General features: G+C 39.5%; 1 protein-coding gene across 1 annotated transcript; it reads left to right on the top strand.

Moving 5' to 3' along the window:
• The first annotated feature begins 13,138 nt into the window (after nucleotides 1-13,138).
• On the top strand, nucleotides 13,139-17,047 carry LOC134215717 (uncharacterized). Its single transcript, XM_062694845.1, has 2 exons — nucleotides 13,139-14,672; nucleotides 14,733-17,047. The coding sequence occupies exons 1-2, from the start codon at nucleotides 13,214-13,216 to the stop codon at nucleotides 15,998-16,000; spliced, it is 2,727 nt and encodes a 908-aa protein (XP_062550829.1). The 5' UTR covers nucleotides 13,139-13,213; the 3' UTR covers nucleotides 16,001-17,047.
• Nucleotides 17,048-17,371: the final 324 nt, after the last annotated feature.

Genomic DNA, 17,371 nt, shown 5'->3' with positions numbered 1-17,371 from the left:
AAGGTTCATAGTTTGATTTCCAGTTGGTTTTCTTTTCCGCTACTAGAGTAGAAAGATCGATAACCCTCAAAACTACTGCTTCTTTTTCAAAAACTTTGCCTAGACGAGTTTCGCTCAAAACTCCTACTTATGTCTCGTAAACCTTGTCTAGTTGGATCATGCTGCTCTCTTCTGCTCAACCTAGCAATTCGCGAAGTCGAAGCAAAATTCTTCACACAAACAATGACAGTTCTTTATGGGTTTTTACAGTAGAGCAACAGAGAGGAGGAAATGGCGGCCATGTTTCACTCAAACTCTGACAGATAGCAATGGGATTTCCCATAGGAGAGAAGAGCAGAGTTTGCTTCGACTTCGCGAATAACACTGGTTTGCTGTTCGTCGTCACAGTTCATAAAACGCGTACTTTTTGACGATAGCTCTTGGTTGACGATCAACTTCTCAGCTTTAGCTGCGGTCAAATCATCCTCATCGAACAAACGCTTCTGTAAATTCCGGTCATATGTTCCAATAATCAAAATCTCCAAAACCACATAATTCGGTCATCTGTTTTATGGCAAGTACGAAATCTTCGGACATCTCGTATTGCGCCAGCCTACGGGTCCTAAACTTATATGTGTGGATTACATCAGAATCCTTTTTACTTTTTTAATCCAGCTTTCCACGCTCGGTAATGGCGGCTTGTTGGTGTGTAAAAATCAATCGGTCGCTGTACTGTTTGACACTAGCTGGAGGAAAATTCACTGTCAAAAAGGCCTTTTTTCCCTTCCCCTCACCCAGGAACGCCAGTGGGCTTTCCTCCAGCTAGTGTCAAACAGCACAGTGACCAATTGATTTTTACACACCGGTAAGCCGCCATTACCGAGCGTGGAAAGCTGGATTCGTCCGTCATTTTTTTGTATGTTAAATCTTTAATGTTTTGTCCCGGAAAAAGCAGTTTAAGTTGGCTATAAACTTTAATGCCACAAACGGCCAAAACTGAAATTTTGTATCTATCGACAGTGTAATTATTGTGCTCGAACAAAAACTCTAATTTTTCTAAATATTGAGAGAAGGGGGTGGTTCCTGGCACATACGGTTCTGTCGTCGTTGTCAAAGACACCCTATTCGCCGAAAATAGCAAAAAAATAAACGGAAGCACAAATGCAAAAAGCTTATAAATTTCTCTAAATTCTTAATATCGACTGACAGTTCAATTAAAACAACTGCTACGCTTGAAAATTCAATAAAAAGGAAACAAAAAACACTTACCTACCTGCAATCTTCAGTGATGGTGCACAATCCAAAAGCACACTCCAAAATCAACCAAAAGCAGGCCACAGCACACAGCAAGCAATAAATGCACCTCGAAATGCACCCGCAGCGGAAAAAGCAACAACAGCAATCCACAACAAAACTCCTTCGGCAACAGCAAGCCCAGCAGATAATCCGCAGTATGTATGTCAACAATATGACCGGGGTCAATGCTTGAGTCGATGACCTTTCACCTTGTGAATCAGCAATCCACCAGTATTCAACAATAGCCGCAACCTCCAACTTCGACACTTTCGCCGTCGACCACAAAATGCACTATACGGCGCGATTGACTTGCTACACCGTAAACTGTCAAGGGAAGGCTGTCAAGCGTCGGCTCTCACCGCACTCAAAAAACGGAAAAATTGTGCTGGCTGAATCTTGCAAAAACCACAGTTTATCAAGACAAATGAGCTGGTATGTAATATTCAATTTCTTTGTGCTGCTCCGAAAAATCACGCCAAAAGCTTTCACCAGCGGTCGCAAAAAAAAAAGCGGAAAAATGGTTTTTTCTTTTCTCTTCGTCGCCACTGAAATAACTAGCACTTTTACTAAAATGGGTCTTCTTCAAGAGAAATAAATAGACGTCCGAGTTCGTGGTCAGTCAAACTAATTCTGATTTTATTATCCTTAACGCTCAATCACAAGATCCCTGCTCCACTCAATACTCTCTCGCTAAAACAATATTCTGAGAACCCTACTGGATGGGTTCTGCCAATTTACCCAACAGTAATCATCCGCTTAGTCATAACAGTTATCAGTTGCGCTCAGGGCTCTACATTACGGGTGGGAAGATGTGTTGTGTTGGTAATCCAAGCTCGGTGAATTTTGTACTCACCCAGTGAACTTTTCGGTTTTCTTATGGCAAAATGTTCGCGATTCGGTTTCCTTATGGCAACTAACCAAAACAAAAGAAAACTTTCCGTCGAAATTGAAGTATTGCACAAGATTTTTCTCATGCAGTACTAAGATTCCGTCGTATTTATGCTGACAACACATCCCTTCATTGAAAATTTTCAACATTTTGCTTAAATTGGTTACTTCAAAAAAGTAAACAACAACTGATTCGGTTTCTTTATGGCAAATTTTCGATGAATTTTTTCCGTTGCAACGGCAAAACACTCACCAACACTCGCAAAACTCGGCCGTTTGGGCCACCCGATATATACCACCCTGAGTTGCGCTATGGGATGGGGGCCTATGCTATGTTACGTATAGCTCTTCATAAAAACCATTAAAAAAAATGAATTTGATGTCATTTTTTGAAAATCTTTCTGTCTTTCAACTATTTGAAGTATATGGCTCCGTTGAGCAAATAACTTTCAAGCTTCATTTTGGAACATGAATCAAGAAGAGAACATGCAAGACATGCAGATTATACTTTGCTTTGAATGTAAGCCAGCATATTGTCAAAAATACAAAAGAGATGAAGAAGTACTGTCACGCCAGAGGTTTAGAGGGAATGGATGGAGATAGTTAACTTGAAAGACTTAACTACACCCAAGTTTTTTTTTTACACGGTTTGGTTTTAGTCGATTAAGACCTTTAGCGTCAATGAGACAATAAATTAACATCACAAATAAAAGCACAAAAGAAAAAAAAAATAAGGTGGTATTCAAAAAGCTGTGAATCTTCAGGTTAACCGAGTAACCAATGAATTCCAACCGTGTAAAAAAACCTCGGTGTATTCCGGAAGAAGTTGTGAGCGAAGATGCTGTCCGGTTCTCACTCTAAATGTGGAGCCTCCAAATGTATCGAAATTGGTTATTTCCAACAAATTACAAACTATGACGCAATGTGTATCAAACTTCAGAATTTTGCAAAACAAGTGGAATTATGACATCCTCTTATGATTTTGGCCACCCTGACGACAGTTCAGAGGCTTCAATTCAAATTAAGTTTATACATCGTGGTTCCTACAAAGACTTTATAACCATTGAAGTTTTCCAACCCACTTAAAACGAACCTTCCGATCCTATAGACTAACGCAAAATGAACTCCCCCAAGAAATTATGACGTTTGAGCGGGTCGCATAATGAACGCAAAATGAACTTTTGTTCGAGAAAACGACCCGCTCAAATGTCAAAATCCATCAGGTGAGTGAATTCGATGAACTCCTGCATAAGTCTATTGAAGGAACGCTTCCGAGCCTTTTGATAGGTGATCTTCGAGTCACTTAAGGTGTAGTGCCTCCACACCGTGTTATTTTTCCTATCTTTTGTCTCTTTCTAGCATTGCCACCTCGTAATTTTGGAGTGGCGTATTTCCGTTTTCAGTTGTTCGATGTAACTGTATCAGCATGTAGATTGCGAGTAAGCACGCGCCGGTGATACTTTTTCAAAATCATATTTGTTGTAGAAAAAAATTAAGCATTCAATGATGAAATGATGACGATTTGATGATTGTTTGTGCTTACCGTGTCACCTTAATAGGTGGCTTCAGTGCATCTTGAAATGACGACTCTGAGTCTCTTGAAAGTAGGCTTCTTAAAGAAGAATTCCAAGTCTCTTGAAAGTGTTGCATACCATCCTTCTAAGTAAACTGTGGTATCGAATGATATCTGTAAGATTAAATTATATACGAGCCGAGCGTTCGTGTCAGTTACGTTTCAGACTTCCAACTATACATACAGTGTTCTGTCATACATTATATATCACTATACTCCGGTGTTTCGGTACTCATTAGTTGCAATGAGAAAAACAAAAGTATAGAAAAAACGGTCTTGGCAGTAGTTTCCTTTACGACACCAGGTTGTGCGACGACAAGAATACGTAGCATAGTATGCTTCAACGATAAATTGGTAATAAGAATGAATTATTCCACCTAGTGGCAAAAATCACGTTTTGCAACTGATACAAAGAGGGGCCAGCAAATCCGACAGGATTTGGCGGATAAACCAGTAATCAGAAGGCGAAAGCGCTAACGGTGTCATTAGGGATGGGCCGACGAAGGAGAGAAAGCCGCCGCAACCGGGGACCTCTAAGATATCTCACGACGCTTAAGCGGGGCGAAGATGAATGCATCGATGCCTGTGAAAGACGCGAATGATCAGTTCAAGATGAATACACCACCCATCAGCCATCTTGGATTTTAGTATGGGAGAGCCAGCCGGTTTGTTTATGTTTTGCACCGAAAATGAATTTTTCACCCCCGCCTTCTTCTCGTCCATAAATTGGGCAGACTGCAACACCTAGCTGTGTATTCATCTTGGATCAGTTATTGACCGACCCAACTGACCAGCTGAAACGCTGGTTCGAGCACTTCGAACATCTTTTTCAAGTGCCAGCCAGACCATCACCACCTCGGCATGATCTGCCCAGGATCAGACGTATAAAACGCGTCAATACCGAAGCTCCATCAAGATAGAAGATAGATGATAGAAGATGGGCCCTATTTTTTGGTAGCACCATAATGATGGCCTTACTATTTCGAACAATTTTGTAGAACAACAGTTTTTTCCAGTAGAACAACAGAGATTCAAACAGCCATCCAAAGCATGAAATCGATAAAGCCCCAGGGGTCGATCGCATATCAGCCGAGATGCTCAAAGCTGACCCCATGACATCCGCTCAACTACTGCATCGTTTATTTCGTAATATCTGGGACACCGCAACTTTCCCAGTCAACTGGATGCAAGGTATCTTAGTGAAGGTGCGCCCAAAAAGGGTGACCTGACTGTATGCGATAACTGGCGAAGCATTATGTTGCTGTATACCGTTCTTAAAGTTCTATACAAAATTATCCTAGCCCGGATTCAGGAGAAGATAGATGCGACTCTCCGGCGGCAGCAGGCCGGATTCCGTGCCGGAAGATCCTATGTGGACCATATTGTCCGCATCATTCTGTAGCAGGTCAATGAATTAAAAAATTCCCTTTACTTGGTATTCATTGGCTACGAAAAAGCTTTCGACCGTCTCAATCGCGGAATATGTGGGGGGTTTGAGACGCAAGGGGGTTCCTAAGAAAATCATTGGCCTCATCGAAGCACAGTACGAGGCCTTTTCGTGTAGAGTGCTGCACAACGGGGTGCTGTCCGACCCTATCCGGGTCGTAGCTGGTGTGAGGCAAGGATGTATTCTATCACCGTTACTGTTCCTCATCGTAATTGACGAGATTCTGGTAGATGCGATTGGCCGTGAACCAAACCGCGGGCTGTTATGGAAGCCTATAACCATGGAGCACCTTCGAATTGGCGGATGACGTTGCACTCCTCTCGCAACGGCGCTCTGATATGCAGAGTAAGCTCCTCTTCGGCAGGTTTAGTCATCAACGTCAACAAAACCAAATCGTTGGATGTAAACACGGTGACTCCTTCTAGTTTCAGTAGCCGGGCAACCAGTGGAGAATGTTGAAAGCTTCCAATATCTTGGAAGCCAAATGGCGTCAGACGGCGGTACCAAGATAGACATAGGCGCACGGATCAAGGAAGCAAGGGCTGCCTTTGCGAGTTTAAGAAATATCTGGAAAAACAGGCAGATAAGTGAACGCACCAAAATACGAATTTTCAACTCTAACGTGAAATCTGTGCTGTTATACGCTAGCGAAACATGGTGTATATCAATGGAAAACACTCAACGGCTGCAGATGTTCGTCAACAGATGCCTGCGGTATATAATTCGGGCCTGGTGGCCTCACAACTGGATCTCAAACAACGATAGCAACAGAAATTCGGGATCGGAAGTGGGGCTGGGTCGGCCACACTCTACGTAGGGGCGGAAACGAGATCGGTAAACAAGCATTAGACTGGAACGCAGCTGGACATCGCAGCATAGTTAGACACAGAGGCTCATGGCGGCGAAGCCTCAATAAAGAAATAAAAGAAGTTGACTGAAATCTAACCTGGCTCAGTATGGAGATCTTTCAAGTAAGCCCTTTGCACCACCTGAGGTGTACAAGATCCATAAGTAACTAAGTCAAACAAGACCGAGAATGTCGAGGAAGCATTTTCCATCTATTTCTAAATTTCAAATTAAACAATATTCCTTTTGGAGGTCGGAAGAAAAACTGACGCGTTCAGGACGATTAACTTCATCGTGCAATGTCTCATAATTTTCTGCTTGTAAATTATGTCTATTTTTACGAGCCTAATGCTCCTTGTTCTGAAACAAGTGTTGCAATCGCGCTAGGAGTGCATTATGGTTGCGAGCAATTATTAGTTAGATTGTTGAGTGCAGTTAAGTTAGTGCAGTAAGTGAGTGCGTTTCAGTTAGCCAGTGCAGTTAAGTTAATGCAGCAAGTTAAAAGTTGAGTGGTTTGATTAAAAAAACGCACATCGTGAATACACAGAGAGGAATAAAAGCAAACGAAAACTAATTCATTGCAAAAAGTATAATGTACCAGGGGAACAAGCAAATAAAGAGTGTTTAACCGAACAATTAAAGGGTGTACGGAATCAAATTGCACCACTTTGAACTACTCGCCAAAAATTAGTCTATCAACCGATTGTCATGAAATTTTCAGGGACTGAAATACAATATAGAAGCTTTGACTATGTATCACTGTTTCACTGTAATTCTTAAATACATCCAAATGCTGAAACTTTTTTCTTAAATGAACTCATAAGATTTTGTACATGTCCCTGACTAACATTTTTCATCCTGCAATCTATCCCAACAAAAAAGTTAACTAATTTTATTGTCGCAGTCGATAATGTTGACGCGAAAGGCCAAATTACATTTTATGTTCCGTAATCATCAATTTTGGAGGCTCGTGTTTTCATTCCAGACCAGTATCTTTCAATCTGCCGCAATTCTGGTGATATCGGGGTCAAAGACAACAAATTGGATTACTACTGGAAGTTTCTTAATGAAATTCACGTAGTGTGAATAACAAATGCTGAAGCCGTCTTTCACAAAATTTCGTTGTAATCAGCCCAGTAGGTGAAATGTTATCGATTTTTGAAAGTGGTACAATTTGATTCCGTACACCCTTTACGAGTTTTCTTATAAGGTGAAAAGTGACAAATTCGGATAGATTGACGAGCGTACGCTACACCTGAAAGAAAATTAAATATCGTTTCTTCATTTTAGGAACCAATAGCCAAATTAAAAGGGGCCCATGACCATGCTGGGTGGCTGCGTTCGATTCCCGGTGCCGGTAAGACAATTTTCGCATTGGAAATTGTCTCGACTTCCTTGGGCATAAAAGTATCATCGTGTTAGCCTCCTGATAAATATCCGAATGCAAAAATGGTAACTTGACTTAGAAACGCGGTTAATAACTGTGGAAGTGCTTAATGAACACTAAGCTGCGAGACGGTAATGTTCCAGTAGAGAATGCAATGCCAATGAAGAAGAAGAAGAAGGAATCAAATTAAAAACAAAGTTTCATTGTCAAAAAAAAACTTTAAAATATAAAGTTTTGTTCTAAGAGTAAATGCTTCGTTTTTCAAAATTAAAAGAAATGAACAACTTTCAAAACGAAAGTGCGATATTCTTGAAAGCACATTTTTTTCTCTCTGTGCATGAACTGGCCTTAGCCGTCAAAAATTGTATCTCGTTTTATTGTCTCAGTCAATTCTTGGGCTTATTTAATGTCAACTTTCCCGAAGAACCCATATTTTTATTGAGCCTCTGACTATTTTAAAAATCGAAAACAAAAACCGAAAATGTGCTGCACGTGTGAACCGGTCTAAAAAATTCACCCTATGTTCGTTCGAAATCGGGCAAAATTTAGGCCGATCTTGAAAAACAGCACTTTTTAGATTTTTTGTTTAAAATTTTATAAATACTTAAAGGCGTCAAAAAATATGGGTTCTTTGGGAAAGTGAACCTTAAATAAAATAAAGAATCAATTGAGCGAATACAAATTTTTGACGGGAAAGGTCAATTGGGCCAAACGTAACACTAATTCGATCCATGCAGTATGGGTCGTATATCAAATTTCATGATTTTCAAATAAATTTTTGACTATTACATTTTCAGACCTTCATTTTATTCAAATGGCCTTTTGAAACGGGTTCAGGAAGTGCTTGAGAAACCCAAAAAGCGATAAAAACTAAATCCAACACATATGATGCTGTGGAAATACAGAAAATTCTTTGTTTGTTTAAAAGTTTACCCAAAATAGTTCTACCAGAGACCTTTGGACTTTGGCCGGCGCCAACCCGGTCAACCGCATGCTACTATTCGCGAAGTCGAAGCAAATTCTGCTCTTCCCTCCTATGGGAAACCCCATTGCTATCTATGATAGACAGTGTTGGGAAATGAGTGAGCATGGTTCGTTCCATCCTCACTCACTCACTCATATGAGTTGAACAAGTTCTACTCACGCGTGAGTACTCACAGGTATGGTGAGCACTCACGCGTGAGGAAACTCACGCCTGAGTGAGTAAAACTGCTCATTCGATTTTTTTGGTGAGTAAGTGAGGAAATAGGTGTATTAAAAATATATATACTGTAAGGTTAGCAATAATTGAAAATGCGAATTTCTTAAGTCAATTGAAGATCATGAAATATACGTGTACATGTTTGTGTTGAGGTGCGTGTTTGTATGGTGTTGCGTGTTTGTGTTTTGGGTGCGTGTTTCTATTTAGGCGCGTGTTTGTATTTAGGTGCGTGTTTGTGTTTAGTTGCGTGTTTGTATTTAGGTGCGTGTTTGTGTTTAGTTGCGTGTTTATGTTTTGGGTGCGTGTTTGTGTTTAGGTGCGTGTTTGTATTTTGGTGCGTGCTTGTGTTTAGTTACGTGTTTGTGTTTATTTACGTGTTTATGTTTTGGGTGCGTGGTGTGTTTAGGTGCGTGTTTGTGTTTAGGTGTGTGTTTGTGTTTAGGTGCGTGTTTGTATTTTGGTTCGTGTTTGTGTTTATGTGCATGCTTGAGTTTAGTTGCGTGCTTGTGTTTTAGGTGCGTGTTTGTATTTAGGCGCGTGTTTGTATTAAGATGCGTGTCTGTGTTTATATGCATGTTCGTGGTTGTGTTTAGTTTCTTGTTTGTATTCAGGTGCGTGTTTGTGTTTAGTTGTGTGTTTGTGTTTAGTTGCGTGTTTATGTTTTGGGTGCGTGTTTGTGTTTAGTTGCGTGTTTGTATTTAGGCGCGTGTTTGTATTTAGGTGCGTGTTTGTGTTTATATGCATGTTCGTGTTTTGGGTGCGTGTTTGTGGTTAGTTGCTTGTTTGTATTTAGTATTTAGGTGCGTGTTTGTGTTTAGTTGCGTGTTTGTATTTAGGCGCTTGTTTGTATTTAGGCACGTGTTTGTATTCAGGTGCGTGTTTGTGTTTATATGCATGTTCGTGTTTTGGGTGCGTGTTTGTATTTAGATGCGTGTTTGTATTTTGGTGCGTGTTTGTGTTTAGTTACGTGTTTGTGTTTTTGGCGCGTGTTTGTATTTAAGTGCGTGTTTGTGTTTAGTTGCGTGTTTATGTTTTGGGTGCGTGTTTGTGTTTAGGTGCGTGTTTGTATTTTGGTGCGTATTTTTATTTAGATGCGTGTTTGTGTTTATTTACGTGTTTATGTTTTGGGTGCGTGTTGTGTTTAGGTGCGTGTTTGTATTTTGGTGCGTGTTTGTATTTAGGCACGTGTTTGTATTCAGGTGCGTGTTTGTGTTTATATGCATGTTCGTGTTTTGGGTGCGTGTTTGTGTTTAATTGCGTGTTTGTATTTAGATGCGTGTTTGTGTTTATTTACGTGTTTATGTTTTGGGTGCGTGTTGTGTTTAGGTGCGTGTTTGTGTTTAGGTGCGTGTTTGTATTTTGGTGCGTGTTTGTGTTTATGTGCGTGCTTGAGTTTAGTTGCGTGTTTGTGTTTTAGGTGCGTGTTTGTTTTCAGGTGCGTGTTTATGTTTAGTTGTGTGTTTGTGTTTAGTTGCGTGTTTATGTTTTGGGTGCGTGTTTGTATTTAGGTGCGTGTTTGTGTTTAGTTGTGTGTTTATGTTTTGGGTGCGTATTTGTGTTTAGCTGTGTGTTTGTGTTTAGTTGCGTGTTTATGTTTTGGGTGCGTGTTTGTGCTTAGGTGGGTGTTTGTGTTTAGGTGCGTGTTTGTATTTAGGCGCGTGTTTGTATTTAGGCCGTGTAGTGTTTAGGTGCGTGTTTGTATTTGGGTGCGTGTTTGTGTTTAGTTGTATGTTTATGTTTTGGGTGCGTGTTTGTGTTTAGTTGCGTGTTTGTATTTTGGTGTGTGTTTGTGTTTGGGGTGCGTATACTACGAATATAAAAATTGCTAGAAGGGACATGCGTTATAGTCAAAGCTTACAATATTATTTAAAAATTTTAATATATTTCCGTACCACCAGACGTGGTTCGATCATTTAGTTCAAGCACAGACAAACAGACATAACACTCGACAAATTTGCATCGTTCACTGATTTACTGGCAATTCACAAATAATCATTAGTTGGCCAATCGATCACTCGTGGCGCGTGCATCGAATTTACTCTATTTTGACGTTTGCTCACTACCGCCACCTAGTTCGTGATTAGCCCAGCTAGCTGAAGTCAACAGATGTCGTTAGTGTTTGAACGACGAAGTTTTACTCATTTTTTCAGTCGAGTTTTAAAATGTGATTGTATAGCCAATTGTTTTTACTCTAAAATGTTGTATATCAAGTATTTTATTAAATAAACTTTCATTATAAATGAGTCAAATTCGAACTAAATGATCGTATCATGCCGTAAGCATATTATTATTTTATACCTGTTCGTGCAGTGCAGCATGAGAACTGAGGATATGTATATGTATTTCGACTCTTAATTGATTATTTCTATAGTATTTTTCGAACCTTAAATCCGCACGACCCAGAACTAAATTAGTGTCAAATACACGTGAGATGTCATTTTTTATCACTAAAATTGTGAATATTTTCACTTGAAGTGCGTTATATAAAAAACGATTTTTAATACCATCAGATATGTATAGTAGATTAACAATATAGTTCACTTCGTGAATCTCACCACATTAGGCAACGGACAGCATCTTGCGTCTCAAAAGGCCCAAAAGCGATAGTCAAGGGGTGCAATAATTGAAAAATTACACAAATTTAACAGTTGTTAACAATTCAAGACAAAATTTTCAAAACGACTTATCTGCTTTTGTAAACAAAGATTAAAACGACGATTTGACGAATCTGATGGCTTTTTTTTTTTTTATTTCTTTATTAAAGAGGCTTGCAGCCCAAGGCTGGCTCACCTCTGGCAATCTGATGGTTCTCCCACGCAAACTAATAGCATCAACAGGTAGCGGAAACCTTCACCTATCTATTGGTGGTGTTGGTTTGCGTGGGAGAGCTATCAGATTCGTCGAATCGTCGTTTGAATCTTTGTTTACAAAAGCAGATAAGTCGTTTTGAAAATTTGGTCTTGAATTTGAATTACATTTTTCAAAACTTTATTTCCAAACTCAGAAATCAAAACACGATTTCTAGCATATTAGGATTACCACTCCTTGAAATCGTTCCTTGTATCCAAATTAATAACAAAGAATGTATGAGATTTTTTCTGCAGTGCTTAAAACGACACAAATTAACAATTGAGACACCCCTCGGAATGTCTCTTTACTACGTTGCTTACATTTTGTGACACCGTAGCGCCATAATGGATTATATTGGTAATTTAGTTTCTTAATTTCTAATTTACCGCTCTATGCACACTTGTACCAAAATGAAGTGGAATGAATCTGAACAAATCGCCATTAGTATGACAACCCTTCGCTTTGAAGATATGGTAACTGTTTTGCATGTTCTTTATATTATTATTATGTATTAAATTTTTTAGTTGAAATTTAATGCTTAAGCCAACTTGCATAGAGTTTAAGCAGTATAATAAACATTCAAGCGCGCGTGCATAAACACATATGCGCACAAACTCAATTGGTAATAACCACAATGAGTCTTGGGGCCTTCTATTAAAAAATCGTCTTTGAAGTGAATATATCGCATGTACGAAAAAGGCAAACATGTATAAACATTGATTTTAAACGTAAATTATATCTTAACATTAACTTCAACACATTTATTCTCAATTACTTTAGATCCATAATTTTATTTATTTAATTTTCACCGAAACTAAAACCGCGCCATATGCGCAAAATCCGCGGAGTCGTAACAATCCCGCACTACATACTACCGAAATTTATTATTATGCAATTATTTAACACGTTGATAGTAATTCTCAATATATTAGCAATTTCTTATTCGTATAATTTGACAAAATCTTTAGTTTTTCCTAAATTCATGCCACAATTTTTTACGTACTTCTTGACAACTACCAGAATTTGGCAAAACTTGACATCTACATTGCGGGAGAAACAAAAACTAATCTTATTGGATTACTCATATAAGCAAAAATTCCTCACTCGTGAGTGAGCAAAACCGCGTTTGCTCACTTGTGAGTACTCACAGGTCGTGAGTAACTCACGCGTGAGTACTCACGAAAAAAATGAGAAATGAGTGAGGAATTTTTACTCATATGAGTGAGTTTCTCATCACTGTATCTATCAGAGTTTGAGTAAAATATGGCCGCCGTATCTTCCTCTCTATTGATCTACTATAAAAAGTTAAAAACCCATAAAGAACTGTCATTGGTTGTGTGAAGAATTTTGCTTCGACTTCGCGAATAATACAAAATCATTGCTTTTGAAATATATGTTGAACTATTTACACAAGAATAGTAATACTGTTCTTTTGGTATCCCAAATTTAGAATGATAAAACTGCAAAATAAAACAGTACTCTGTCACTAACATTTTATTGTATAACGAACAAGTGCTTTAGTATGTGTGCCACTGGAAATGAACTTGTTGCGATGTGATATCAGCTTTGTTTACCTTCACACTACGGCATCCGCCCGCCTACACACTACTGAAGCCTGCAGTCTGCCTCATATTGTGAAATACGATACGCATTCAATTGTGTGGCCTCAACATATAAACATGAATCTGAAACGCCGTTCAGCTCAGTACGATTTCAGTGGTGCAACCGCAAGAAGAATATTTCCACATGGAACCAGAGGAACCTCAAGTGGGTTTTGGATTGTTTGACGACTTTCCCGAAGGAGAGCCCCATCCATTGCAAATTGATATATTCGAAGATGACGTGGACGTAATGAATCAGTTGGTTAGTGCAAAAAATAACATTTATCGTCCCTTGAAGGAAGGAACTGAGCTACAGCGTGCCATACGCAGTGGCAATCAAACTAAAATTGACGGTTTGCTGAACGCGTATCAGTTGGATTTCAACAAAATCCGAGACTATTTGCTGCTGAAATATCAATGGGACCCAGAGGATAAAATATGGTTGAGGAAGATCAATTTGGTGGCGATCGATGATGATCAATGCCGGAGTGTTAAGATTTTGGAAAAGAAATGTGCATCTAATGAAAAGGTGGATTTCGAGCGGTCGGTATTTGTGTTGCTTCAAACACCGGTTGACGGTGAAGAGGTTGCAGTGCTTCATACCGAAATTGACAATCATGTGGAGCTGTTTCGAACCATCTATAAATTATTTCCAAATGGTTATCTAGCATTGACCTACAGCATGGAACAAAACGGAAGATGGGAGACTTTTATCGAAACAGCCGCTGCTCGTGGAAATAACCTTGCAATCGATCGATTGTACTCTATGGGAGCACAAATATGTCCACCACAACATAATCCTCTTTTGTCTGCTTGTTCAACACTTCGAAGAGACACTATTCGTCATTTGTTGGAAAAATATTTTGATAATTTTGATTTTACACAACGTAATTTCCATACGAATGCTTTCACTCTGATAATGCAGAAAAATGACGACAAAATTATGGATTACGTTTTAAAAAAGATGATAAATTATCGGCAGAGGTATTACAATGAAAGTGCATCACAGGCTTTTAACAATATTTTTCGTTACGAATATGATGACTGCACCTACATATCAGTTCTGTATTACCTAAGACCAGGACCGATGCGACAGAAGATTGAGCAATATATTTCAGAATATGAACTAAATCTGTCATATCAGTGGCAGAATGTTACCATATTGGCTGAACTCCTTCAAAGAAAGCTGGCATTGGAATACTGTAGGGCTGGAATCCGAAGAAATCCGTCCCTGCTGGGAATACTTCTACACAACGAATCGACGATCTTACACGAATGTATTCGGAGCGGAGAGTTCAATCTTCTGAAAGACATGTATTCACTTCATTCCGAAGTAAAGAGGCATTTTGAAATGGAATATGGCTTCACATGTTTCGGAGAAGCTTTGTACAATAACCGCCATGAAACAATAGAATTCATACTGGAATACCACAAGACGTTTTTGCTAAGTGACATGGAGCGTTTGCAAAACATTTTGGTGAACAGGAATAATGCCAAAAACTTCTTAGAATTGAACGAATTGATTTTTGTGAAACATTTTCCTGAGTTCAAAGAACAAATAGAAGAAGCAATTGAGAAAGCCCATGAGCTTCAAATCTCCAAAGGTATGTATTATCTAAGTTTCATATTATTCAGCATCTCATTTTTTTTTATTTGCTTTGCAGATTTAGTAAGGGAATTCAACGAAATCACAGAAAGCTTGAAAGCAAACCCATCCAATGTATCAAAGTATCAACATATTCTAAGCAGCCTTCGAGGTCATGCAGGGGAAACCGCATTGCACTTTGCTGTAGAAAACGACAATCTCCCCTTGTTCAAAGATCTTTTGCACGCGGGATGTGATCTGAACGCAGTGGATGACGAAGGAAATCATTGCATACATATTGTACGCAGCGTTGAAATGCTAAACTTCATCATCGATTACCACCCAGATGGGCGATCATTAATCAACCGTGTGAATTCCGCTGGATATTCAGTGCTTCAGAAGATTTGTTCTAGTTACACAAATCAAAATTCCTTGATTAAATTGTTGGATACTGCCATCGAGCTCGGAGCGGATGTAAATCACCGCACAAACAATGGAGAAACTGCAGTCTTCGTGACATGGAACTGCGCTGTGCTTCAGATACTTTTGAATCATAAGATCGATCTATCCGTAGTGAACAACGCTGGGGAAAATGCTCTTTTGCAAACGCTCGCCTATCAGAACAGTTGGGTTGCTGCGAAATTGCTGCCACTTTTCTGGAATCACCCATCATTCGAAGAGAATGCTCACAAATATCTGCATCCACTAATAAGAACCAAGCGATATACTTTCAAATCCGATTACCATTCTCTGTTGGTCGCGAACCCGGACAAGACCAAACTGATGTTTGATGCCGTATACAAACATTCCCGAGACGAGGCTTCCCGTCTTTTCGCTTTGGCTTGCAGCCGATCCCGCCATTTTTTCGTGGAAAAGTTCTTGGAGTACAACTACGATCTGGACTTCAACTGTAAGGATGAATATGACTACACCCCAATCATGGGTCTACTGGATTTTAGCAAAGAAGAACCCGGGGACCTTGTTCGGCAGCTGTTGGAGAAAGGCGTCGATCTTGAAATTCCAAATCCTTGGGGCCAAACTCCTTTGCTCATTCTGGTGAGTAGGTTTGCCTCGGCTCGGTGGACCGGTCAGGCTTTCAGTATGGTTCAGCTGTTGTTGGACCATGGAGCGCTGATCAATACGGCAGATCGTGATGGCAACACCGCGCTACATTTGGCTTTCCGAAGGGATGAATGGGAGTTGATTGAACTGTTGTTACGAAATGGGGCGGAGTTCACAACGAAGAATAACAATGGTGTTATGGCTTATGAAATGGGAGCAATCGTAAATAAGGAAATTTTCAGAATCATTAATCCCGATCGTCTGCGTAGTTCGTCCACCAAATGATTTATTTTCCGTAATACTTATGTATTTATTTTTTCAACCGGCGTAGACTAGCACATTTGCTTAAGATTTTCTTTTATATATTGCTTTCAAAGTTATAAGATATGCAAAATATAATCATGTTGAAATTCAGCAACTGATACTTTTATGGATGTAAATAAAAGCCGATAAGATGATGATGATGATGATGTTACCGTATAGTGTAGCAAGACATTTATGTATCGTACTAGTCATATCTGACCAATAATTTGATCCAGCTTATATTGTTTGTATTTCGTCAGACAAATGGTCAAACATTGGTGAAATTGTTCCACAAGCAGAAACAGTTATACAAAATCCATGGGAGATTTTCCTCCCAGAAGAAAATTCCTACACACAAAAGTGCTATAAAGCCCCTGTTTCCAGAAATCCCATTGAAAGAAGTTATTATTACTTATTCAGGCTATATTTGAAGTGGCAGTACATACTTCGCACGTAAGAATATCCGTAAACATACCTGGCAACATCCGAGTGGGGACATTTGCTCACAGATAGACCACCTGCTGATCGACGGACGACATTTCTCGGATGTTATAGATGTAAGGTCCTTCATAGGTCCGAACATTGACTCGGATCACTACCTTGTAGTTGCAAAAATTGGGGCGTAAATTTGTCACGAATTCACGAAACAACAGAACGATGTGTTTCAATATTCAACGATTGGTAGTTGAAGGAGTTGCTTAGCAGTACCACCAGAAGCTGGACGAGCGGATAGGAGATGCCACCGGATCTGGCGACGTCAACAGATTGTGGGAAAATATCCACGAAGCTGTGACTACAACAGCGCAAGAAGTGTTAGGCACTGCACAGCGACGCCAGTGAAATGGTTGGTTTGATGAGGAGTGCCAGCGAGTGACGGACAAGAAAAAATGTTGCTAGGAGTCGAATGCTAGTAGCCAACAGAGAGCGGTAGGGGAGACTGGGTAGACTTGATCCCCTTTTCTTATTTCCGATGTATCACAACCAAAAATAAATAAACATACGCGATTTTCACACAGACTCGCTAAGAAATATAGTATTTAACTTTACTGATGTATGACAGTCCTTAAATTATTGTTGCTATTGATACACAATCGATTTTTTGGAGTGCTGTCAAAAATCGACTTTGGAAATATTCGGGGGAAATTGATCCCTCTCCAAGAACTTGCTTTGATAAAATTAGAAAGGAGCCCTCAGATTTTTTAAATATTTTCCCTTCAAAATACGTGGAATTATCGAATCGCTGTGCGTATACATGAACGATTTTTGTTATTGAATTTGACAGCACATGCAATTTTAAAATTTGGGGAGATTTGATCCCCTTTCTATGAGATCTACGCAATACATAATTTTTCC

Source organism: Armigeres subalbatus, chromosome 2 (genome assembly GCF_024139115.2).
Source record: "Armigeres subalbatus isolate Guangzhou_Male chromosome 2, GZ_Asu_2, whole genome shotgun sequence".
Lineage (NCBI taxonomy): Eukaryota > Metazoa > Arthropoda > Insecta > Diptera > Culicidae > Armigeres > Armigeres subalbatus.
This window is presented reverse-complemented; position numbering and strand designations above follow the sequence as displayed.

Bases quoted from the DNA above. Each gene is read 5' to 3' on its own strand.
- LOC134215717 (XM_062694845.1), top strand. From the start codon at position 13,214: ATGGAACCAGAGGAACCTCAAGTGGGTTTTGGATTGTTTGACGACTTT. The intron at 14,673-14,732 runs GTATGTATTATC...TTTGCTTTGCAG, and splicing joins TGAGCTTCAAATCTCCAAAG to ATTTAGTAAGGGAATTCAAC.